Consider the following 25,071-nt stretch of genomic DNA (forward strand, 5'->3'; position numbering starts at 1 on the left):
CTGCCTCTCCACCGCTCATGCTTGCTCTCTCTCTCTCTCTCTCTCTCTCTCAAGAACAAATATTGAAAAAAATTTTAAAGGCACTGAGTGCTTTGATGAAAAAGCACATCTGTTTTTCTAGGAAGAGAAGCCCATTCAGTTCTAGATTAGCCCTTGATGTCAGTATTTGCACTAGTTTCTCAGTTTAGCGCTTTTTAAAAAGGAGGCAGAATGAGATGAGTCCAACGGGTTTAAAAAAATGGAACTTGAGGGAGCAGGGGACTTCTCTGAGGAACACATGCACTCTTCAACTCAGTGACTCAATGGCCTCCAATGGAGACAGAGTAGAAATCAAGAAAAGGCAGACAAGATGAGGTGCCATCTTTTTCTCGACAATTCCAGAGGTACCTTGTGTGGTTAATTTTACTTCTCTGTAAGTAATAATAAACCAGTATGTTCTCAAGTGTCACTTTCTCACTCCCCAAGAAACTTGTCCACCTCAGCACTGTCTGGGGTGGGGGTGGGGTGCAGAGGAGCCAGTGAGAACACTCACAGGCAGAGGCCAACAAGTCCAAGACCTCCTGGAGTGTAAGAATACGATCTTGATGGCTGTTTTGATATCAGGAAAGCTGCCAAGTGACAGCCCTGAGTGAAAAACCCAGTCAAGAGGAAATGAATTTCCACATTGTTTGGAGGGATATTCGTTACATAAGTGAACGATTTCCTGATCATGAGGGCAGTTAAATATTGTGTGGGATTGTGGAACTTTCTTCCTTGGAAATTCCTAGTAGCGTGGGCTAGCTTTAGCATTTTCTTATCAAAAGCAAGAAGATGAGATTAGTTGTTTTCAAGACCCAAAGTATGGTGTAGTGGGAAAAGAGCCTGGGCTTTGGAGTCAGACAAACCTGGGTTTGGTTTGGCCACTGCATGCTCTAGCTCTGTGGCCTTGGGAGAGACTCTTACAATACTTTACACGTTAGTTTCTTCATATGTAAAATGGAAATGGTACCTGCCTGTTACTATGGTCACAGTATAATATATAGTAGGTCCTCAGCAAGTAATTAACTGTATTCTAAGCATATCGGTGACCCAAAGGGTAGTGTCAAAGTCACACCAAAATGTGTGTCTTTGGGGAGCAGGAACAGTTGACATCTGCAAAGGATATGCTTTCCCAGGTCAAAATTTCTCGATATTCCCCAAAAGTCTGAACACCTTGAAGACCTTGAATAGACTTCTGCTCAACAGATTCCATTAACAGAGGCCAGAGGAAAAGCAGACTTGAGAAGTTGGAGAAGAAAGGAGTGGTGATGGCTTTTAGACCTTCATCCAGATCTGTGAAAATCTGAGGTCAAGCAGAACCATGACCAATCAGGTTCTACTCCTAGAGAAAATCTTAGTCCAAGGGAACTGCAAACTTAATGTCCCCAACTCTGGGACAACTGGGGAGGTACAACAACCACTTTCCCCAATTCATAGCCTACAAAGGCTCCATTCTTAAGCAGATTTAGCATAGCCCCCCCACCCCTTGCTGGTACTCCGAAGCCCTGGATGCATTCTGTTCCTTAGGCTCCAAGTTAAATAATTCAATATTTCTCAAACCCACTCGGGTGTTGCTTTATTCACACCTCTTCCCCCTACCTAGCCTTGTGACTTCACTTATACTCTTCCCTACAACCTGGAAAATTCCACACCTCTGCCTTTCCAATCTTTACAGGTTTCCATAGCCTTCTGAAATATCAGGTCTTTTGGCGACATCTTCCAGAGCCTCTGCCTAGTCATCTTACCTGCCCCTGAGGACTCAATGGTCAGATGTATGAAATGTGTTTGGCGCGCAGAAGGCACGCAAAACATTTGAACTATGCTTATCTACAAGTGGGTTGGGGGTTTCCGAGGATTCACATCAAAACTTTGGACTTGGGGATGGAGGCAAGTAACAAAACACATTTCTTCTGCAGATGCTACTTTACATGAGAAAAATGAATGCTATGTATGTCTCAATGACTAAAGCTTTCATATACCCAAGACTAAATTAGTCCTCTCAAACTGTCTAGTTTATTATCCAACCATGTGCCCTGACTTTGGGTTCAGAAAGTATGTTCTCTGAATTTTCTCTCTGCCTAAGAGAAGTCCTAAGTTAGGGATGTCCATGTCATCAAGACCAAGTTATTCTTTTGGGGAAATTACACTTGACCTAGCCTGAGCTCACCCCTAGGTTTCTTGAACATACCCTCATGCTTCACTCCTAACACAGTACTACAGAGAGAGGTTTTATTTTATTTAAGTTTAGAGACAGAGCAGAGAGAGAGGAGAGAGAATCTTAAGCTCTGTGCTGAGTGTAGAGCTTGAGCGGGGCTTGATTCCACGACCCTGGGATCATGACCTGAGCTGAAATCAAGAGTCAGATCCTTAACCGACTCATCCACCCAGATGCTCCCCTGCCCCTCATCCCCCAGAAAGAGCTTTTGACTCATAGTACAGAACTCTGAAACATGTTCTATCTGGGGATTGCCTTTGGGAACTGAGCCTCTGCTTCGAAATGATTGCCCCAGATTATTTGCAATCACCAGACATGGACAAGCATATCTTTCTGCAGAATCTCTGACTTGGTCCCCTGCTAGATGCCCATTTGTTCATCCAACAAGCAGGTAGTGACTTCCTAACATGGGCCAGGAACTTATTTCGTTGAGGCTTGCTCTGTGTGACCTTTAAGGATAGCTCCTCTTTCTTCTCTTGAAAAGAAGCTATTGGTGCTCTTGGAAAAAGGGAACAGAAATGTTTTCTTATCCCCAAGATCTGGTCTCTATAGACTTCTGATTGTATTCTGTAATCCTCCATATTTTAAAATTGCATGCTAGGGAGCTTCCTTTCAATAACATTCAGAGTCTGTGGGAAAGAACACCTGTATTCCCTTTCTCCTTTGGTAGCCCTTTCAATTATCCAAATGAAAACTCAACCAAAGAGAAAACAGTAGTCTGCTCTGGCTCACACCGACTGACCCCTGCAACCTGTTGCACTTACCATTTCAGTTTTGCGTCTGCAGATTTTAAGGTTCAGGGCTGTGATCTACCTTGTTCATGCCAATTTAGCCAACCCCTTCTTCTACAAATGAGGCACTGTTACAGGCTCTTGAGGTAGATGGAAATATCAAGTTCCCATGATTAACTCATTCATTAAGGATGAATTATTTACTGATTACCTACTATATACCAGGTACTATAATCAGCTCTGGGATAAAGTGATAGGCAAAAATGTGCAAGGCCCTTCCCCTCACAGAACTCATTAGGGAAAGAGGCAGACAGACATCATGTGTGTTGTGTTTACCACTGTGTATCACACAGCACATTGTAGGTAGCCAGTGAGTATTTGTTGAATGGGTGAGAGTCAACAGCCAAATATGTAACGGCACATTGTGAGAAGTGCCAGGAATTAAACAAAACAGAAAATAATGATAGAGTAGGGTAAAGAGAGGGGAAAAGAGGCTGCACAGAAGGCCTGAGAAAGTGGACACTTACACAGAGACCTGAAGGATGAGAAATGGGCAGCCATGCCCAAACTGGAGATGAGAGCATTTTAGAAGAGGGAACAGTATGGAGAAAGGCTTGGAGGGAAGTAAGAGCCTGACATTTTTCAGTGGGAAGACCAAAAGTGAGATCTGATGAAAAATAGCAGAAGACAAAGCAGATGAAGTAGGGGGTATGGGTTTTATTCTAAGTGCAATGGGAAGTCATAGAAGGGCTTTAAGCAGGGAGTTATATAATCTGATTTGTATTTTTTTTTTAATCTGGCTGTTGTAATAAGACAATCGTGGGAACAAGAGTGGAAGCAAGGACACCAGTTATGGGTTGCAATGATCTGTGGGAGATGATGGTTGTTTGGACTAATGTAGCTGTGGTAAAAAGTCAAGTCAAAATACTTTGGCAATAGAAAGGACAGACTTTCTGACAGACTGAATGTAGGGGACTACAAAAGAGGAAAATTAAGGATGACTTCCAGGTTTCTACCTTATGTGACTGGGTTGGTGGAGGTGCCACCTTCTAAAACAAGGAAAACAGGGAGGGAACGGTCCCAGGGTGTGTGTGTCACTGTTTATTTTTAACACATTTTATTTGAAATGCCTGCGAGACATGTAAATATAAGTGTCAAGTAGGTAGCTATATATTTGAATCTAGAGCTTTCTAATAGCAAGACAGGACAAGGAAGTTTGTGGTAAAGGCCTTAAAAACGACCCAAAGTCTACATATTCAAAGAAAATGTTATGCCTGGCTGGGTTAATCAGAGGAATTGGGGGGGGGGGCAGGGAGTTGACATTTGAGCCAAAGGAAAGATGATGAGGGAGAACATTCCAGGGCAAGGGAATGGAAGAGCAAAGGTGGAGGAGAAATTCTCAAGGCAGGTTCAGACACTGAAAAACTAATTCAGCTTGGATGGAATGAGGGTTGTGTTTGGAATGTTAAAAAAGGACTCTAGAGCTCACAGTGACAGTGGAGAGGAATTTGTATTACAACTTGATTGGCAATGGGGAACACTAGCAAGTCTTTGAGCAGAGGCATAACCTGATGAGGTCATTAAAAGTAATTTCGTGATCGTGAATAGAGTGGATGGAAGGAGTGAGAACAGGAGGAAAGGGGGGCCAGTTAAGAACCTATTCCACTTTTTAAGGCATAAAATAAAAAGGACTTAAGTGTTGATTGGGGAAACGAAAAGCTAAAAGGTAAATTACGAAAGACATTTGAAAGGGCAATTATGATTATGTTAACCTAACAGGACAGCCAGGAGGCACCAACTTTTTTCTTACAGATGTCTTTTGCCTCCACACTATATAAGCTCTGGTAAAGCTGTGTGACACTTTTTAATCTCTCCACAGTGGCACTGAACATTGGTTAAAGGGTCCTCGTGCTGGCCCAGTCTCACTGTAAATAGGTAACAAAGAGGTAGTTCTGGCATGGCAGTAAATGGACTCACACAGGTAACTGTCACCGGAAGAAGCAGTATGGGGTTGAGACCAGGAAATGGGCTGAGAGTAAGCACCAGTAGAGGAGTTAGAAGCTTTCCAACTTTTTTGTTTTAAAGCCCAATTGCCTGTACTCTTTCCTACTTTGCCCCCCACTCACCCAACACACACACACGCATGCATGCATGCGTTCACTCTCCTACAGGCTGAAATTTCAATGCTCTGAATTTTTTCCCACACCACCTTCCAACCATATTGTCCGTATCTGTGCAAAGTCCCACCTTTTCACAGCTCCCGTCTGAAGAACCAGTATCACTGACAGGATAGCTGAATACATTCCCCCTTTCTCAGGAATATTTACATTTAGACAACGGGGACTTCAATATCACAGTCCATCTATCTGACACAGAGATTAACCACATGGCAGTCCACAGCTGTGGTGAGGGGAGCGCAAGGGGACCAGGGTTATCTTTCAGTTCTCATTCTGATGGTGAAGCCTGGCTCTGGCCTCCCCCCACTCCTGACGATTTCACTACAGTTAACTATGATGGGCTTCCTCTCCAAAGAGATAAAATAAGCGTGGGAGAGTCTTCCAAAGTAACCCTGCAGAGGAAAACAGAACAAATATCCAAAACGTTTCTCTGCACAGACTAATCCTATTGCAATTGCTTGAGCCCACCTGCCCCACCCCCTTCTTTTAAAATTTCTCCTTTACTTTTTCTTTTTCACAGCTGGCATATTTTTATGTGTCCATTCTTCAACATTTTGTGAAGAGTACCTTGAACTCTTTGGAGAGTACATGCTATATAAATACAATAAAGTAATGAATAAACAAAATGTCTACTTTTACAAGAGTATATAGGTTTTACTATTCTTGATAGTATGAGATCAACCCCTTACTCAGCACTAGACCAGGAGTAGGTAGATGGTGTATTCTGAGGAATATCAAATAGATCTCCCTGCTCTAAAATAGCTCCCCGCACTACCTGAAATCTCACAGTTTGGTGGTATATATATATTTTTACATTTGTGCCCTGGAGATTTTTTTCAAGAACTCTTTATCAAAATGCAAATACCACGTGAGGGTGGGTAGATGGTCACGATTTGACCTTAGTTTCCTTTACATAAGCCCATCACTTCTGCCAAAAAAACCATATTTTTCACATTCTAGCATCTTCCATGCTTTTGTTCATGTTATTTTCCAGAGGTAATGCTAAATATAACATAAATTATAAATATAAAATTACCTTATATGTTAAACAGAGTCTCTCATCTGATATCTAAATCCAAACCTACTCATTCTTTTTTAAAACAATTTATTTTTTCCAATATAAGAGTAACAGGTTTATTATAGAAAATGTGAAAAAGGCAGGAAGAAAGCAGGAAGAAAAAATACCAACCATGGTCCTACCACCTAAAGAATGACCACTGTTAACAATGTGATCATGCTAGTGCTTTAAACAAATCTTAGTTTAGGTCCCATATCTGATGTGATGCCTTCCTTCAACTTCCTCCCCTCGCCCCCAGAATGCTTCTGTCATGTTTGTACCACTCCCTTGTACAAGTTAGTTGACCTGGTGTGTGTCCTGTGCTTCCAACTAGGTTGTAAGATACTTGAAGGCTGAAACCATGAGTTATATTTCTTAATTTATCCCCAAACACCCACTGCGTTGGACCCAATATTTGCTGGCTTTCACCTAAATGAATACAAACCATTTAGGAAAGGATATAAAACAGGCCAAGTATCTACATCATGAAAATTATAGCTTTCAGGTCATCTGGCTTGGTGACTATTGCTTTTCTGTTCCTGGAAGTCCTGAAAGCCCATCAACTAGCCTCTTTCTCCACACCAAAACTGAGTAAGAAGCAGACTGAGTAAGAGCCAGGATTTACTCAAAGATCCTCTACATAAGGCATAAAGGTGAGAGAGAGAGAGAGAGAGAGAGAGAGACAGAGAGAGAGAGAGAGAGGGAGGAGGAATAGAGAGAGAGAGAGAGAGGAGGGATAGAGAGGAGAGAAGAAGAGAAAAGAGAGGAGAATAAAGTAGAGTAGGGTAAAGGAGGGTGTATAGAGTAGTAAGTCTGGTGCTCAATCCAGTATGTGATTTGCCTCCAGCACCGTATACAGGATCCCATCCACTTGTTCTGAGTCAAACCCGATCTCACGAAGCTCCAAGTGAGGGAGGACAGAAGTAAGGAGATAGCTGACATGGATACGCAGCCGCGTAAGCTTTGCCAAAGCCCTGTATGATGGAGTGAGGGGGCAGAAGAGATGACATGAAGTCATTAGCCAACAACAAAATGAAGCTCCTTACAAACGGGCCTACATTTCTCAACAATTAGGTTTTCATTAGCTAGACAGAAAGAAGAAAGCACAGTGCCACAAAGCACGGGGAGACTGACTGCAGCTCTCTAAGTAATTCCTTGATCCTTAGTGGCCTATGCATTAATTAAGGCTTCCGCCCTTATCTATGGCCAGTGACTGGGGTTCTTCAGGGATGCTTCCCATTAGCACTCACAAGCTGATAACTAAACCCTAGTAATTAACCTTTCTAGGTCATCTCCCTCTGGGGTCCGGTAGGAGACCTGAGCCTTCTGCAGCACTTCTAGGTGTGTCTCTGTCTCCTTCAGTTTCTCTTTGAGCTCCTGCTTTTCCTCCTTGGTTCTCTCCAGCTCAGCCTTCAGAATCTGGAATTCAGCTTGGCGATAGCCCATGTGTTTCTTGCTCCAGTACAAGCCTTCTGTCTCCTGGGTAGTATAGGTCACCAATTCATTTTGGACTTTCTTGAATTCAGAATGCCAGTGATTTCTCTCCTGTTCCAGCTCCTCCACCTGCAGTCCAAGAAACAGAAATTCAATGACCCCAACATGCTATGAGAGTGCCCTGGATTGCCCCTGATAAATTCACTCTGTGATTTCTCTATCCATATTCTACTTATGGGCCTTCTCAATCCCCAAATACAGGAGGGAAGCCCATTTGGGCCCATTCAATCTGAGACCCAGCACAGAATGACTCAATAGCTTCTTGTGTTTAAAGGCCTCAGGACACGAAACCATCAGAGCTCCAACTGTCTGGTCCCTTGGTTAAAATAAGGTCTTATATCCTAGTGTTAAGGGGGTGCCCTAACCTTTTGCTGGAACAAATTCCTTTCGGCCAAAACACGTTCCAGTTTTTCTGTGGTTCTTTTCAGTTCTTCCAGCTCTCTTTGGTTCTTTGTCTTTGGCGTACTGCGCTCTCCACTCTCCTCATAACCTTGTCCCTTCTCCCCAGTGGCTGCGGCAGGGGTGTTGACAGAGGCCACAGAGGAATAAGGCACTGGGCTCCAGGATTCAACCACTTTTCTTCTCTCAGCAAGCTCCTCTCTGTTAAAAGGGATCAGCTGAATGGGAGCTCCTGAATCTCTAACACCTTTTGCGACACCCACGACAGCTACAAAAGGTCCCTTGTTCACTTCCTCCTTGTTTATGTTTGTGCTGCCTCTGTTAGACTCTTCTGCTATCAATCTTGGCATCTGATCTTCTAATTCTTCAGGGAGCAGGGACCCCTGGTGTTGGTCTTGGGCCCCTGAATACAGAACAGAGACCTCCCTACTCTGACTGGTACTCTTGCCTGCTTCTGGGTATTCTGGGGAAAGGTATGGTGGTGTGCTTCTCTCGGAACTGGATTTATCATGGCTGTTCTCCCCATCTGGGTAGGTGACAGCTGCCTCAACCCTCCTGTAAGGGCCAGGCATGGAATAATCTAGAGGAGGTGTTGTCCTCTCACTATGGAGCCTTCTTCGTTTCTCTGCCGGCTCCTCTCCCAGGATCCATTTGTACTTACTGCAAGAAGAAGAGGAAATTAAATTTTAAGCTGTCACAATACAAGCTAAATATATTCTTAATCCTGTGGAGCCTCTCTCCAAATTTCCTGCATTAAAACTGACTTGAGCTTTTATCCACAGAGCATTTCAAGTTAGGAATATAACTCAACCCCCAAACTCCAAACCCTTCAACTCATGCGACTTGCTGAGATAGCAATCGGTCTGAAGGGACAGCTGAAATCAAAAGGTAGGAGGGTGAGCATCTGGATATAACAAGACCAGATTGACCTTGGTAAGAATTCTGAAAATAGGATTGAAACCAGACTGACTTAGGAGGTCCCAAAATGCAAGGAAAGGCAGAAAAAACAAACAAAAAATACACATGCAAAATCCCTTAACACAAGAATGGAAAAAAGGTCATAAAAAGCCCCGCAGAGTATGTGGAGGAAAACCAAGCCAGCTTGTTAATTTTAAAGTGTCACAAAAACCTTCCAGTATCAAAGACTTAGACATATTTTTTTTATATTGTAAGAGAACACCATACAGTTCCTTTGCCAGCCAACTGGATTGTGGTTATTGCCCATTATTCACTTGTAAAAGTTAATTAAAACACAGGGTGCTAGTCAGGAACAAACAAATTGAATCGGCCAATTCAAGTCATTTCCCTCTTAGGGCAAAAGAACTCCCCTCTGTCACAGCAAACAGGCACTCCCTCATTTCTTCAGGAAAGTGCAGGACAGTAATCTTGAGTCACCTTCCATTTCTGGCTGCTATGTGCACTGACTGTTGAAGGAATTAACAAAACAAACTTGCACCATGAAATCCGTAGGCAATTTAAAATCATGCAGTAGGATGGGGACCTCACAGTAGGATGGGCCACCTCACAGTATTTTGAGGTCACTAGGTTTTCTCTGCAATTTTTGGCAACATCCGTAAGATATCTCAAACATTAGCTTCTTATAGCACCATGAATGTTCTTCAAAACTAGCGTTCACTCAGGAAGAAAACTGGTCTGCATCTTAATAGATCTTGCTGTGTCAACCTTTGGGGGAAAGCCAAGGTATTTGTGGGCAATGTGAGAACACATGGATCCATCTATATAACATGCGCAAGGGCCACTGCAGACGGCCCATTTAGCTGCAGTGTTGAGGAAGATAGTAAAGCAGTCAGTTCAGGGGCACCTGGGTGGCTCAGTCAGTTAAGTGTCCTACTTTGGCTCAGGTCATGATCTCATGGTCCAAGAGTTCGAGCTCTGCATTGGGCTCTGTGTGGACAGCTCAGAGCCTGGAGCCTGTTTCAGATTCTGTGTCTCCCACTCTCTCTCTGCCCCTCCCCCGCCCATGCTCTGTCTCTGAGAAATGAATAAACCTTAAAAAAATTTTTTAAAATAAAAAAAAGCAGTCAGTTCAGAGGTCTTCATGAAGGAAAGTTATGGGATACTGGATAGCAACACCCAAAGTTTTATGAAAGGCAATGAAAGTCAAATGATCTGCCTTCTCTTCATTTTCCCACCTCTAAGGGTTCTGTCCTTAATTCACTTCTCTTCTCTCTTTTCTTTGGTAACTTCATACAACCTGTTGGCGATAACCTCTGGTCAGTAACTCTAAAGTCATTTCCCCAGCCCTGATTTCTAGTACTGAATTTCTAATTGCCCATCACTCATTCCTTCCTGGAGGTCCCACCTGTACCTCACGATGTATAAAACTGGCCTTTCCATTTTCATTTTTAAACCTGTTCCCTCCCCTATGTTTCTGATATGTGTTATGACACCAGCAAACTCTCAGTAATTTCATATAGTTCTACTACTATCAATACTCAAGTTCAAGCTCACATTACCTCTCCTGAACTACTGCAGTGGCTTCCTCCAGTCTCCCCTTCTCTCATCTCCAGATTACCTGCTGCCAAGTTAATCTTCCTAAGGTGTTACTCTGATTATGTTATACCATTAATTGAAATTTTTATGTACTGCTCCCCACAACAGAAAAGTTCAAATGCCTTAGCTTGGTATGCTTTAGCTTAGTCCATTTGGAGTGGACTCCAAAACATAAGAAACAATTATTCAGCACTTACTCTGTGCCAGACAGTGTGACAGGTGCTTAATGTGTATGGTCTCATTTAATTTTTCCAATAACCCTGAAGTAGGTGGTGGTATTATCTGCATTTTTTGAAGAGGAGGCACAGACCTAGAGATGTTAACTTTCTCTAGTCAGTGACAGCACTGACTGCACTAACTGCAGCTAGTCAGTGACAGAGCTAGGACATAATTTGGCCCTAGCTGCTCTCTCATTACCTCCCTTCAAGAACACCAGACAAAAGAAATGTCCCATGATTTCTCATGCTGCTTCTTTTGATTGGAATGCCCTTCTCCTACCCAACACTGCAAGTCTGACCAGCTCAAATGCTACTTCTGAATTCCCATAGCACCTTAGCGCTCTATTATAATGTATATCACTTTTTACAGCGTGCCTATGTGTCTCTTATAAGTTCCCTACTAAAGTACCAAAGTAGAAACTCCTTAACCGAAGAGAGCTTAACTAACTATGCTAGATGGGAATGAAGGAACAAAACTTTGCATATAAGAGGAAATCAAAAAGAAACTATTATGTGAATGAGAGAAAAATAGGTGGATATTACTTATTGGTTCTGTAAGTACTTACTAGCTCTGTAAATTAAGGTCTGGTTCTTCCCTTTAGGGATTGATTCTTATTCTAGACCTGGAGTCACTCATTTTAGTAAAGATTAATATAGGGTTTGAATAGCAGGAATTCTTCTCCAACTGCATAGTTTCTTCTCATTTTCTTTCTTCTTTTTGTCATAGCCCTCAAAGGTCTGTCTGCAGAAGAACAAGCTGATATTTTGATAGGGACTGCATCGAATCTGTAGCTCAATTTGAGGAGTACTGACCTCTTATCAACATTACATCTTCTGATCCATAAACACGAAATGTCTTTCCATTCATTTAGGCCTTCTTTAATCTCATTCAGCAATATTTTATGGTTTTCAGTTCCCAAGTCGTTCTTGCACTTCTGTTAAATTTATTCCTAAATACTTCATTTTTGAGGCTACTGTAAATAGAATCATTTTACTGTTTTCTTAATTTTTGGTGGCTACTTGAAGTATAATTAACATACAGTGTTATATTAGTTTAAGGTATACAATATAACGATTCAACAATTCTATACATTACTCAGTGCTCATCAAGAAAAGCATACTCTTAATCCCTTTAATCTATCTCATCCATTCCACACCACACATCCCCTGGCAACCACCAGTTTATTCTCTATATTTAAGAGTCTGTTTTTTCCTTTGTCTTTTTTTCTTTGTCTCTTTTTTGTTTGCTTATTTTGTTTCTTAAATTCCACATATGCGTGAAATTATAGGATATTTATCTTTTCTTTGACTTACTTCACTTAGCATTATACCCTCTAGTGTTGCACATGGCAAGCTATGGTAAATAATGCTGCAGTAATCATAGGGCTGCATATTATTTATTCAAATTAGTGTTTTTATTTTCTTTGGGTAAATACCCATCAGTGGAATTACTGGATTATATGGTAATTCATTTTTAAAATTTTTGAGGAAACGCCATACTGTTTTCCATAGTGGTGCACCGATCTGCATTCTCACCAATAGTGCATGAAGGTTCCTTTTTCTCCACATCCTTGCCAACACTTATTATTTCTGCTCTTTTTGATTTTGACAGGTGTAGTGTGGTATCTCATTGTGGTTTTGATTTGCCTTTTCCTGATGATTAGTGATGCTGAGCATCATGTGTCTGTTGGCCATTTGTGTGTCTTCTTTGGAAAAATGTCTATTCAGGTCCTTTGCCCATTTTTGAATCAAGTTATTTGTGGGTGTTTTTGGTGTTGTATAAGTTCTTCACATATTTTGGATATTAGGCCCCTTATAGGATAATTTGCAAACACCTTCTCCCATTCAGTAGGTTGCTTTGGCATTTTGTTAATGGTTTCCTTCACTATGCAAAAGCTTTTTATTTTGGTGTAGTCCCAATAGTTTAATTTTGCTTTTGTTTCCCTTGCCTGATGAGACATATTGAGAAAAATGTTTCTAGGGCCAATGTCAAAGCTTTCTTCTAGGAATTGTTTTGTTTTGTTTTTTCTTCAAAGACCTGACTTTTGTTTCCACTGATTTTTCTGTATTGTATTTCTACTCTCTATTTCATTTCCATTCTGATCTGTGTTATTTCTTTCTTTCTGCTTGATGTGAGTTTAGCTGGCTCTTGTTTTTGTAGTTTCTTCAAGTGGAAGTTTAGGTTATTGACTTGAGGTCTTCCTACAATTTTAAAATGAGCATTTACAAATATAATTTTCTCTTGGAGTGCATTAGCTTCATTCCATAAGTTTTGATATACTTTATTTTCATTTTAATCTCAAGATATTTTCTAATTTCCCTTGTGAGCTCTCCTTTTACTCATCTGTTATTCTGAAGTGTTGTTTAATAGCCACATATTTGTGAATTTCCCAAATTTCCTTCTGTTGTTGATTTCTAATTTAATTCAAATGCGACTGAAGGACATCCTTTGTATGCTACCAATACTTTCAATTTGTCGAGCCTTTTTTTTTCATGGTCTAACACATAGTCTGACCTGGAGAATATTCCATGTGCACTTGAGAAGAATATGCATCGTGCTTTTTTGGGGGTGAAGTGTTCCATATGTGTCCATCAGGTCCAGTTGGTTTATGGCATTCTTCAATTCCTCTACTTCCTTGTTGATCTTCTACCCATTATGGAAGGTGGGGCATTGAAGTCTCCAACCATTATTGGTATTTATTTCTCCCTTCAATCCTGCCTGCTTTTCCTTCATGTATTTTGGGGGATCTGTTGTTAGGTCCATATTTAGGTATAATTATTACATCTTCTTAATGAACTTTATCATTATGAAGTGTCCCTTTATATCTAGTAACATTTTTTTTTTTTTTTGGTTAAAGTCTATTTTGTCTTGGGGTGCCTGGGTGACTCAAGTCAGTTAAGTGCTGCACTCTTGATTTCAGCTCGGGTCATGATCTCCTGGTTTGTGAGATCAAGCCCCACAACAGGCTGTGCTGACAGTGCAGAGCCTGCTTGGTATTCTCTCTCCCTCTATCTCTGCCCCTCTCCTGCTCGTGCTTGCTCCCTCTCTCTCACTTTCTCTCTCAAAATAAATAAATAAAAACTTTTTAAAAAGTCAGGTCTATTTTGTCTGATGGTAGCATAACCACTGAAGCTCTCTTCTGGTTGCTGTTTGCATGGTATATCTGTTTCCATCCTTTTATTTTCAACCTATTTGTATTTCCGAATCTAAAGTGTGTCTCCTGTATATTTAGATATTTAAAAAATCTAATCTGATAATTTCTGTCTTTTGATTGGATAGTTAAAAGTTGTCATATTTAATATTATTGAAATGACAGAATTTACATCTGCTACTTAGCTTTCTGTTTTCTACATGTGTCATGCATTCTTTGTTCCTTTCTTCCTCTACTGTTTCTCTTTTTATGTTATGTGGATATTTTCTCATTTAACATTTACAAATCTAACAATATATTATTGTTTTATGTAATGTTATGTCTTTTGAGGAAGCTGAGAGAAGAAAGCAGAGCAATCGCATATTGATAATGTTTACAGAGTTTGCTAAATCAACCTTATTTTTCCATTTAAAATTTTCTTCATTTCTTAACTATGGTGTTATTTCCTTACTCCAATACCACTTTGCTCCCACTCACCTCCTATGTGCTATGATTGGCAAACATTTTACATCTGTAGATGAGCCCAACAATAAGGTTATATATGTATATGAAATTATATACAAATATATACATATTGTTTTGTGAAATTATTCTTTAATTAAAGATAGAAACATTGTCTTTTATCTTTTATATCTGTAGACAATCTGTCTATTGTCTTTTATAATTAATTAGATACCACTGCCAGTGCTTTTATTTTTTCATGTGAATTTGAATTACTATCGGGTATCACTTGCTTTCAGCCTAAAGAACTCCCTTGAGTATTTCTTGAAAGGCAGTTTTGTAGAAACAAATTTCATCTGCTTTTGTTTATGTGAGGATGTATCTATTTCACCTTCATTTTATAAAGATAGTTTTCCTGGATTTAAGATTCTGGCCTCACACTCTTTCTTCTTTTACTACCTTGAATATGTGATCCTACTGCCCTCTAGTTTCCACTGTTTGAATCTCCTTGCATTTGTCCTATTTTGAATTTGCTAAGCTTCTTGGATGTGTAGATTAATGGTTTTCATCAAAGTGGGGAGGTTTTCAGCCGTTATTTCTTTGAATATTTTTTCTACCCTTTTTCTTCTTGTATCTCCTACTCTGCAGATGTTAGTGTACTTAATGGTGTCCCACATTTCTTTTGAGGTGCTATTCATTTTTCTTCATTCTTTTTTCTCTGTTCTTCAGATGGCATAATCTATAATTGATATATCTTCAAGTCTACTAATTATTTTGTGCCAAATGATATATCTTCAAGTCTGCTAATTATCTTGTGCCAACTCTAATGTACTTTTGAGTCTTTTTAGTGAAATTTTCATGTTAGTTACTATACTTTTCACCTCCAGAATTTCCATTTGGTTCTTTTATATATGTATTTACATATAAAATATATAGATATAGATACAGATATAGAAACAGATACAGATGTAGGTATAGATAACTTTCCCCTTTATTGATATTCTCTAGTTGAAGAGACATGCTCTCCTTTTAGTTCTCTGAACATATTTACAATGGCTGCTTTGAAGTCTTTGCTAAATCAAACATCTGGATCTCTTTAAGGGCAGTTTCTATTATTTGCTTTTTTTCTTATGTACAGGTCACACTTTCCTGTTTCTTTGCATGTCTCATAAATTTTTGTTGACAATTGGAAATTTTTTAAACTTTATTTATTTTGAGAGAGACAGACAGAGCGCGAGCAGGGGAGGGGCAGAGATAGAGAGAGGGAGAATCTCAAGCAGGCTCTACACTGCCAGCACAGAGCCCAATGCCAGAATTGAACTCATGAAACCACAAGATCATGACTTGAGCTGAAACCAAGAGTCCAATGCTTAACCCACTGAGCCACCCAGGCACCGGATATTTTTTTTTTTAAAGTTTCTTATTTTTAAGTAATTGCTATAGTCAATGTGGGGCTCAAACTTACAACCCTGAGGTCAATAGTCTCATGCTCCACCAACAAAGCCAGCCAGGAACCCCAACAATTGGATATTTTAGATAACACAGCATAACAACTCTAGATACTGATCCCATCTCCCAGAGTAGTTGATACTGTTGTTGTTTGCTTGGTTGTTTATTTAGTGACTTGGCTGAACTGACTCCATGAAATCTATTTCCTCTGCAGTATGCAGCCTCTGATGTTCCTGTTCAGATTTCTTCTTGGTTTTTACCTTTTACCTGACAACCTAAGAGTCACCCTTGGGTCAACATAGGCCCCTTTACTGGTCAAAGATTATGCTTAAGCCCTCTTATCCAGTTAGATTTTTAGCTTTTACTATTTCATGTATGGTACCACTGGCTTGGAGGCTGCTATCACAGTTCAAGGAATCTGTTTCTACCCCACATTCAGCCAGATAGTAGCAGCTTGGATTTTCCCTTTCTAATCACCTTTGAGAGGACACAACTTTGAGCATGCACACAGTCTTCCAGTCTACCAGGAAAAGTGTGATTTATTTTTAAGCCTGGTTTCCTAGGAATTGCCCATGGGTCAGAAAAGCTTACTGTTCAGCCAGCGGTTATAGGTTGTGCTTAAGCCCTTAGTGCCAGTGAGAGCCCTGTCCTTTGTTGTTTGATCTGTGTGAGGCTTGAGGGCTGCTTTAAAGTCCACCTTATGTCCTAGTTTGATTGCTCTAGAGTAAATGCAGCCTTATGCTTATGCACAGCCTTCCTAATCCTAGGGCTATGATCCCAGAAGAAGTCTTGACTTTTTTCTTGGTTTTCTGTTATCAAACTTCTGACTGCTCAGTCATCTTTCTTGTTGTAACTTGTATCATGGAGCTATGAGTGTCCTCTTGATGCTCACCAAGATTTCCATTTTTTTTTAAATTTTAGAGAAAGACAGCATGAGTAGGACAGGGAAGGGGAGGGGGACAGAAGGGGAGAGAGATAATCTTAAAACAGGCTCCACATTTAGGGCGGAGCCTGACATGCGGCTCAATCCCATCACCCTGGGATGATGACCTGAACGGTAATCAAGAGTTGGCTGCTCAACCAACTTAGCCACCCAGGCGCCCCTCCATTATTTTTGACAACGCTTTTATGAATGGAGTTCTCCATGCTCTGTTCCACATAAAGTCAGCTCCTTTGGGCAGAACTAAGGAGTTCTTCATCTTTAAGGCCTCTCCCTAAGCAGAGCCTCAGTGCCATTGTGCACAAGTGGCATAAAGAAAAGAAAATTTTCTTTATGAATGGGTGCTGGGTGATGTTTTTTGGCTTGCTTCTTCAGGCATGAACCTCTGCCCTATAAGCAAGCTGGGTGTAGAGCAATAGGACTCCAGTATTGTCAACATACTATCTCTACATGCTACGTGAGTGCTTCCCCTGAGTGGGGACTGCATAGAAGAGAGACCTATTCCTTTTGAGTCTGCCTGGAATAGAGCTTCTGCATGACAGAACTGGGGGAGATGAGAAATATCAGAGGCCTATTCCTCCCAGGTGAAACCATAGCTCTAGACTGGGAGCTAGGGAAAGAACTTCTGGATCATACCCACCTGCATTAGAGCTCCCTGAGAAGTTTTTGTAAAATATAGCTCAGAAGGGGGTGAGTGAGAACAAGCTAAATGTTGAAGACTGTTGCTGTTGTATCTGCGATTTCGTAGATTTTCTTGATTGAATATTTCTGTATGCCTCTAGGACCATTTCTAGGAACTCCAAATGATTGTTTTTTCTGTTTAATAATATTTTCCAGTTAAATTGTTATTTGTTCATGAAAGAATCCATCACACTCCTCATTTCTCCAGTCTGGAAGTTGCTCTCAAAGATCATCTTTTAAAATATTAATACTAGCTGCTGAATCAACCTTACTCATTTATAAAACTGGTCTTCTAGTTCTACCTGTATTTGTTGTTTCAAAAATTCCTTTAAACATATTAGAATGTCTTTCTTCCTCTCCTTCAGCTATTGCAGTGTCATTTGGATGGTATTTTTTGTTATCCTTTCAAAACATGAATTATAATTAGCCCTTGACATATAGTTTATTCAAAGGGTCTCTAAATAGCTAAATGAATTATAGCCGCTGATTTTCTCCTTTGTCCACATGCTAATGGATACTTTAGACATTAAGTTTGTATCACACCTAATGAAAAGTAGCATATATTGGAGATCCTTACATATATAACTTTACCATAAGTTCCTTCATTTTTCATTCCATTACTGCCTTAGAACATTGCCTTTCAGGGGCGCCTGAGTGGCTCAGTCAGTTGAGTGTCTGCCTCTTGATCTTGGCTCAGGTCATGGTCTCACAGTTCATGAGATTGAGCCCTGCGTTGGGCTCTGTGTTGATAGTGTGGAATCTGCTTGGGATTGTCTCTCTCTGTCCCTCCCTCTCTCTCTCTTTCTCTCTCAAAAATAGATAAATAAACCAAAAAAAGAACACCACCCTTCATTCAGCAAGCACTCAAATATATGCAGAATGAATAAAGAAAAAAGGACTATTTCCTTTAACAAAAATATGCTAAACGATTATGCCTGCTTACATACTGGCTGAACCTATTCTTTACTGCAAGTCCTCCCATCCCCTTGCTGGTTTGTGAAAACTCACAAAGTTATTTCCAATGACACCTTTGGAGCCCTGTACTCCACTAGAACTTTAAAAAACTCTGTAGGATACTGTGGGCTTTATTTTATCTAGAGTTGGAGAGCTGTACTGCACGACCCAAGGAGCCTTATTAGCTTTAGGTTTTGATAATAACAGGGACCTTTGTAACTCCTGTATAAACCTATTATTTCAAACACTGTTTTACCAAGAAAACCCTGTAAATTTTACTAAACTCTTGTGTACCTTCATTTTTCCCTATAAAAAGGCAGACTCTTTGCAATCAATCTGAATCCCTTTATACATGTAGCTTAAAATGACAAAATCATCTTACCGACCTTACATAAAACATAACGTCAGCAGCATCAATTATCACGTATTCTCTTTCCCTTGAAAGAATATTATTGTCAAATTGAAATTACACATGATTGAAGTACTTTACCTATCCTCTATAGCCAAAACCCAAATCTAGATATAGCAGCTCCATAAACAACTCATACGGAAATCCCATTAAAGGATGATGAAGTATGCCACCCAATGGATGTACTGCCATACTGCACTCATAAAATACACACACACACACACACACACACATATATATACATACATATATATATATATATATACATATCAGCATTTGCAATCTCCTTCAGATTACCAGAAACCACTCTAGAGTAACAAAACAAACACTGAAGCAAAAGGAAAAGTTGTCACAGAAGGGAAAGAATAGCCTGCAAGGGCAATGAAACATTGATACGGCAGTGGCAATTTGGGTGCGTGACCATCTCAAGGAAATCAAAGTAGAGAGATAACAATGTGCTTTGAAAACACACAACACTTTACTGTCTATCCCTCCCAATATACAATGGGAGTTGGAAAACAATGGATAGGAACAGAGTTGAATTAGACTCAAGGCCCTGAGACTGAATGGATCATATTTTGTGGCACAGTTCAATCTTAGAAATTGCTCCTTCAGTATCACTCAGATTTAACATTAGTTACTGAGTACCTATTATCTTCCAAGGCACTGTTCTAGATGATTTCATACAGATTCTCATTTAATTCCTTTAGCGTTGTGTTAGTTTTACTCCTAATAGCTTACTTCCTCTTGAGACTTTCTGCTCATGTTCGGGGGTGGGGGATGGAAGGGGGGTCACACGATTCTTCCATTATCTATGGGGCTTAATTGTGAAGAATCACAGAATAGGGGACCTGCACACATGCAGAGATGTCTATCTAGATGAGAAGCTGAAGAGACCCACCTAAGAAAACAACCCTTTATATAATCATCACATTACTGATGACTGCAGAAGTTTCTACTTTTAGAGAGCAACTCTGTTATCTGCCTTATGGTTTGGCCCTGCCAGAAGTGAGAAGCATAGTAGAGAGGAGAAGGCAAGTCATAATTAGGAGCCCTGAGTTCCAGTCTCATGGTAGTAGAGGGGCAGTTGTATCTTTCAGCACTTCAAACACTCCTATTATTTAAGAAAAAGGAAAGGTATGCTTCTTCCTGTTATAAAGATGAACAAAATCGTACTGAGGAGGTGCTAGAAGATGGACATGGGAAGACCCTGACTAAACTCATACCAATACTGACACAAACTTCTAATCGTTATTATTTATATGTGACCAACATGTTAGGCCTACGGGGCCCTACAGGACTAAATGTAAGGAGAGAAGTAATGCTTATCTAGGTACCACTCCCTTATATCTGGATTGCATATTATGCTTTTCAAAGAGTTTTTATGCCCGTTATTTCACTCACATAGTTCCCAACATAATGTGAAGACATAATACATAAATGAGTATTTGTCAGATGACTAGCTCAAAAGAGACAGACAGACTTGACATAGCAGGTGTAATGTCAAAAAAATTGGAAGTACATGCAACACACAAGTCTATCAGCTCCAAATGGTATTTCTCCATCTGAGTTCCATGCTAGGCCTTAGGAGAAACATACACATAAACACAATAACCATACCTACTTTACAGGAAAATGGACCTGAGGTTTACTATTGAAGAGAGACTATGTTTTACCCACCTGGAAAATTGAAAAATACTGGAATCCAGAGGCTTAAGCTGAAGAGAAGGTGTCCTGCTTTCTTCTCCAACAGATGGAGGCCGGCTAGGACTATCAATTCCCTCATATCCAATTGTCTTATTGTTCAATTCATCCATATCTTGAATACCAGGAATCCTCAGTGGATTAGTGAACACCTAGCAAAGAGAGAAAATATTCATAAAAATCCTAATTTCAAATGAAATACCAAAGGATGAGTCAATCCTTCTGATGCTTGGAGAAAACACTTGGCCAAATAAAAAGAAACTGGTTTCTTACACAAAACAAACAGCACATGATAATGTACACTAGAACACTGAACCCAGTTCAGTTATAACCTTATCAGCTGGACAGACCTCCCCAACTCACTTATTAACTCCTACAGTCATCCCACCCACAACATAAAACCCAGGCCCCCTAATCACCACCTAATTCTCTCCTGTGACCCAGTTTTAAGGCTGGGTTTTCACTCCTCTGAAATCTGTGATGCTGGCAGGGGTGGAAGGAATAAGCATTGCAGCGAGTGTCAGTGCTGGTTTTGGGGAAATGCATGCGAGAGACTAATGTATATCCACAATGCACACACACAGAGACATGCATCTAAAATCTTGTGGAAGAGCCAGCTTATGAAGACAGTACAGATGATGAAGGTGGAGGGATGTAATGGGAAGGCAAACTGAATGAGGACAGGGCGGTCCCAGGAAATCTCCCAATCTCCAGATCAGACTACTAAGCCAAGACATTAGGGTCTGACACCTGTGTATTCATATACCCGGGTTTCGATAGGATGTCAGAAGAAGAATAAATTGCCTCTATCCTCACCAGTCTGACCTACCCTGATTGAGTGGGTAGAAGGTGAATCTAACATGCGACTAGCAGATATCTCTGGGAAAGAGGGTCAAGAGGACAATCATGCAGAAAGGCAAGGTTGGGTGGGGAAGATACATGGGTGCTATGGTGGCTGTCAGGAAAGGAGTGTCCCTGAGAGGACGGCCAACCTTATTGCACCCTTCAGCGTCCGGAGCTGGGCAACCATGTCCGAGAGACAGTGCTCCTGAAAATTCAAAACAGCAGAGTCTTTATAAAGCCAGCCAGCCTGAAAGCGGGGAGAGGGCAGGGGCACAAAGAACCAACCCTTCTTCCCAAGAGGAAGGAGGAAGGAATCACCCCTGAATCCTGGAAGAAAGGAGATTGAGGAAAAAACTGACACTCAACAGGAGCAGCCTGTATGAGAATGGAATGCAACCCTGAATATTCTGTGACATTGAAAGTGATATTCACACTGTCCAGAATCAGTATGGAATCCCAATCTGGGAAATATATGATTTGGCTCTTCTATTTTTGGCGATCTGAACATCAGTAACAGGAGATCAAAGCAAAATCAAAAGATTCAACAGAAAAAAAGACCACCAGGAGAAATGTTTCATGATTTTTATGCAGCTTTCAAGATTGTTGCTTCCTTCCACCTATGTCCTCTGTTGGGGAAAATTTCATGTGAGAAAAAAAAGACGATGGGCTGTCTCTCACCTGGTGGTTCTCACTGTCCACTGGCAGCTTCTTCTTCTCAAGAGCTTGATCTCTAGGAGAAGATAAAAGTGCTATTTAGTTCATTCATGAAATTTATCCGTCTGAAATGGATTACCAATTGCAGATTTAGGTTATATATAATGTTCCTACCAATTTAAAAATAGTGTGGGCCTCACTGAATAACTGAGGGTGCCTTCCTAAACTCTGCTACTTAAGAGAGAGTTCAAATGTCCCATCAAACGAGAGACAGGGAGGGGAAGGTGAGAGACTAAAGACAATCACTAATTAGACACTCAGGTGATGATCAGCAGGAATAAAGAACTGGTAGAATAGAGAAGTGAGAGGGAAATAGTTAAAAATCAAAAAAGAAAAAAAAATCTCTCTTCTCAAAGGTCCCCTGTCCTATTAGAGTCAGGCTCCTCTACCTTATGATCTAGAACCTTAAGTATACTCAACTGTTTCTTGGCTTTGTTCAAGTACAGGTCTTCATCGCTGAGTTCTTGCTCCTCTGGAACAGAGCATCTCCTGCAGTACAGAGAAGAAATCATCTTTTGGAAACAAAATGTACTTTTCAGTTTTACCCTTTACTTTCCTTACAACTATGACAAGATAGGTCATTGAGGTTAACAACCCTCTAACCTCACAGAGTTCAGATTCCACCCACATCACAAAACCTGTATGCAGGTTAACATGTAGCAATTCTTATTTCAAGGCATCATCTAATTCTTTTGGTGCATATATCACCTTTCTCCCATGACATTCAAAGTATATGACAGCTACAAAGTTCCTATTATGGTGGACAGCAAGAAGCATAATCTTTATTTTTACACAGTGAGTTTCAAGAGAGACCTGTTTGAGGTTCCATACAGAGATTATTGTTAACAGTAGAACCTGGGTCTTTTGCCTCTTGTTTACTAAGAAAGTAATTCCCAAAGTGCAGTTTAGAAGCACAAGAATCCCTAAACTAGGTGATGATGCCTGAAGAAAATCAAAGGCTATGAGAGAGAGAAACAATAAGGGATTAGGCGCTTACACTGCAAAAACCACACAACAGATTAGCAAAGAGGAGAGAAAGGAGGATTCTATAAATTGAAAGACATCTGTTATATGTAAAGCACAAGGAAGAGAATTTTAGGAGTTAACACTAAAAGGAGTACTAGAAAGTGTATTCAAAGATCAAAAGCAGTCCTAGGAACAAATAAGCAAAAATTAGTAATAGTTGGAAACCCTCTATTAAAACTATTTTATTTTAAAGTTTATTTATTTATCTTGAGAGAGAGAGAATTCCAAAAAGGTTCCACACTATCAGCACATAGCCCGATGTGGGGTTTGACCCCACGAACCATGAAATCATGACCTGAGCTGAAATCAAGAGTCAGACACTTAACCAACTGAATCACTCAGGCACCTATTACACCCATTTTATAAGGAGGCAGTGTCCTGGAAGGGTATGTCTCTCAGATTGAGTAGAAACTGACAGGAGATACAGGATTAAAAAATGAGACTCCTAAGCACTCAGTCCCATATTTCAATCACACAATCCCCGTTATTCTCCAGGAAGAGGTGCTTAGGCACATCTGGAGACTATAGGGGAATGCTTACTCATTACAGACCTAGACCTCACTTACTGAATTTCCTCCATTTTAAACATTTTTTTTTCTAAAAAGCATACCCTGTTTTAGTGCCTTTTTTTCTACTGCTATTGTGCAGAAAAAATATTAAGAAAATCACAGCTAATTGAAGCAAACAGGATAATTATTTTGAGTCTCTGTGATTACTGAGTCAAATAAATATTTGTTAAATTGAAATAAATGCTCGTGGGTATGCCAGGCACTATCTAGATGTTAGATGCTGCAAGGGACATGCGAACAAATGGCATTAAATGTACAATATGTACTATAATAGATTCAGGCATAGGAAGCATATGAGTGAAATCATCAACTAAACGTGAAATGTAAAGCCCTTGTTCTTGAATAGTTTACAATCTTTTGAAGAGCCAAAGCATATACATATGAAAAGCATCTAAAAAAAATACAAAACAGTATGCAAACAAATGTCAAGAATTAAATACCATGGGAAGCTAGCATAAAATCACTGTAAACTATTGTCAACAGGAGAAGTATCACACAAAATACTTAAGCTTCCCAGATGGATATGATTTGGATAGGCAGATGGAATGCAGAACATCACTGTAAGCAAGCAGAATAACACTATCAAGTCATGGGAGAGGGAATAAGCATGGCATGTGTTGGAAATACTGAAGCCAGAAGCCTGGCTAAAGCATATGATTTGGGTTAAAAATAAAGTTGGATAGATAGGGTGGGATCAGTTAGCAAGAGGCTTGGATGCCAGGCTGAAGAGTATGGACTTGAGATAAAAAGTGTTTTAGTGGGCAAAGTGAGTGAAAGGGAGCGGGAGTCCAGTTATGGAATGAGTAAGTCACGGGAAAAAGAGGTAAAGCATGGGCAATACAGTCAGTGGTAGTGTAATAGTGCCATACGGTGACAGATGGTAGCCACACTTGTGAGCACAGTATAACATACAGAGTTACTGAGTCACTATGCTCATGCCATACATGAGCAACCAATGTAACATTACATGTCAACCGTACTCAAAAGAGCTTTTTAAAAGTGTTTTAGAACAGAGAGACAAATCAGGCATTTTCTCTGGCATAATAACCTTACCTGTACTTTGGATGGGAATTATAGTAACAGAACCATCTTGCAGGTAATGTAGATGGATCAACCTTGCCAGGAAGCTTCCTCCATTTAAGACACTCATCACACTGTACCCATGTCTGGTCGGGAATCTTCCTGAATGAAGGAAAACAGAAGTATGACTGTGTATATCCTAACTCTGTGCTCTTATGTTAGAAAGGCACACCCTAAAAGGGAAAGAATAAAATTTTATATATGAATTGTGTTAGAACTGTAATGCTATGGTCTAAGTGTTTAAAACACACATCTTGAACTTCACAAAGAAAATAATAATAGAATT

The 25,071-nt window shown here is 40.2% G+C and overlaps 1 protein-coding gene across 3 annotated transcripts in view; it reads right to left on the reverse strand.

Annotated features, from left to right (window-relative positions):
- Positions 1 to 6,229: 6,229 nt before the first annotated feature.
- MORC4 (MORC family CW-type zinc finger 4) overlaps positions 6,230 to 25,071 on the reverse strand; it is a 51,539-nt gene continuing 32,697 nt past the window's right edge. For 2 of the 3 annotated variants that reach the window (XM_053201506.1, XM_053201508.1), the window contains 7 exons: positions 24,759 to 24,887; positions 22,531 to 22,599; positions 22,075 to 22,126; positions 20,530 to 20,705; positions 8,058 to 8,751; positions 7,478 to 7,761; positions 6,230 to 7,172 (listed from right to left, as the gene is read on the reverse strand). In XM_053201506.1, the coding sequence (XP_053057481.1) occupies positions 7,019 to 7,172; positions 7,478 to 7,761; positions 8,058 to 8,751; positions 20,530 to 20,705; positions 22,075 to 22,126; positions 22,531 to 22,599; positions 24,759 to 24,887 (1,558 nt within the window). In that variant the 3' untranslated portion in view covers positions 6,230 to 7,018. The remainder of the gene's footprint in view (positions 7,173 to 7,477; positions 7,762 to 8,057; positions 8,752 to 20,529; positions 20,706 to 22,074; positions 22,127 to 22,530; positions 22,600 to 24,758; positions 24,888 to 25,071) is intronic. The other variant, XM_053201507.1, reaches the window with a different exon arrangement.

This window comes from Acinonyx jubatus, chromosome X (genome assembly GCF_027475565.1).
Source record: "Acinonyx jubatus isolate Ajub_Pintada_27869175 chromosome X, VMU_Ajub_asm_v1.0, whole genome shotgun sequence".
Classification (NCBI taxonomy): domain Eukaryota; kingdom Metazoa; phylum Chordata; class Mammalia; order Carnivora; family Felidae; genus Acinonyx; species Acinonyx jubatus.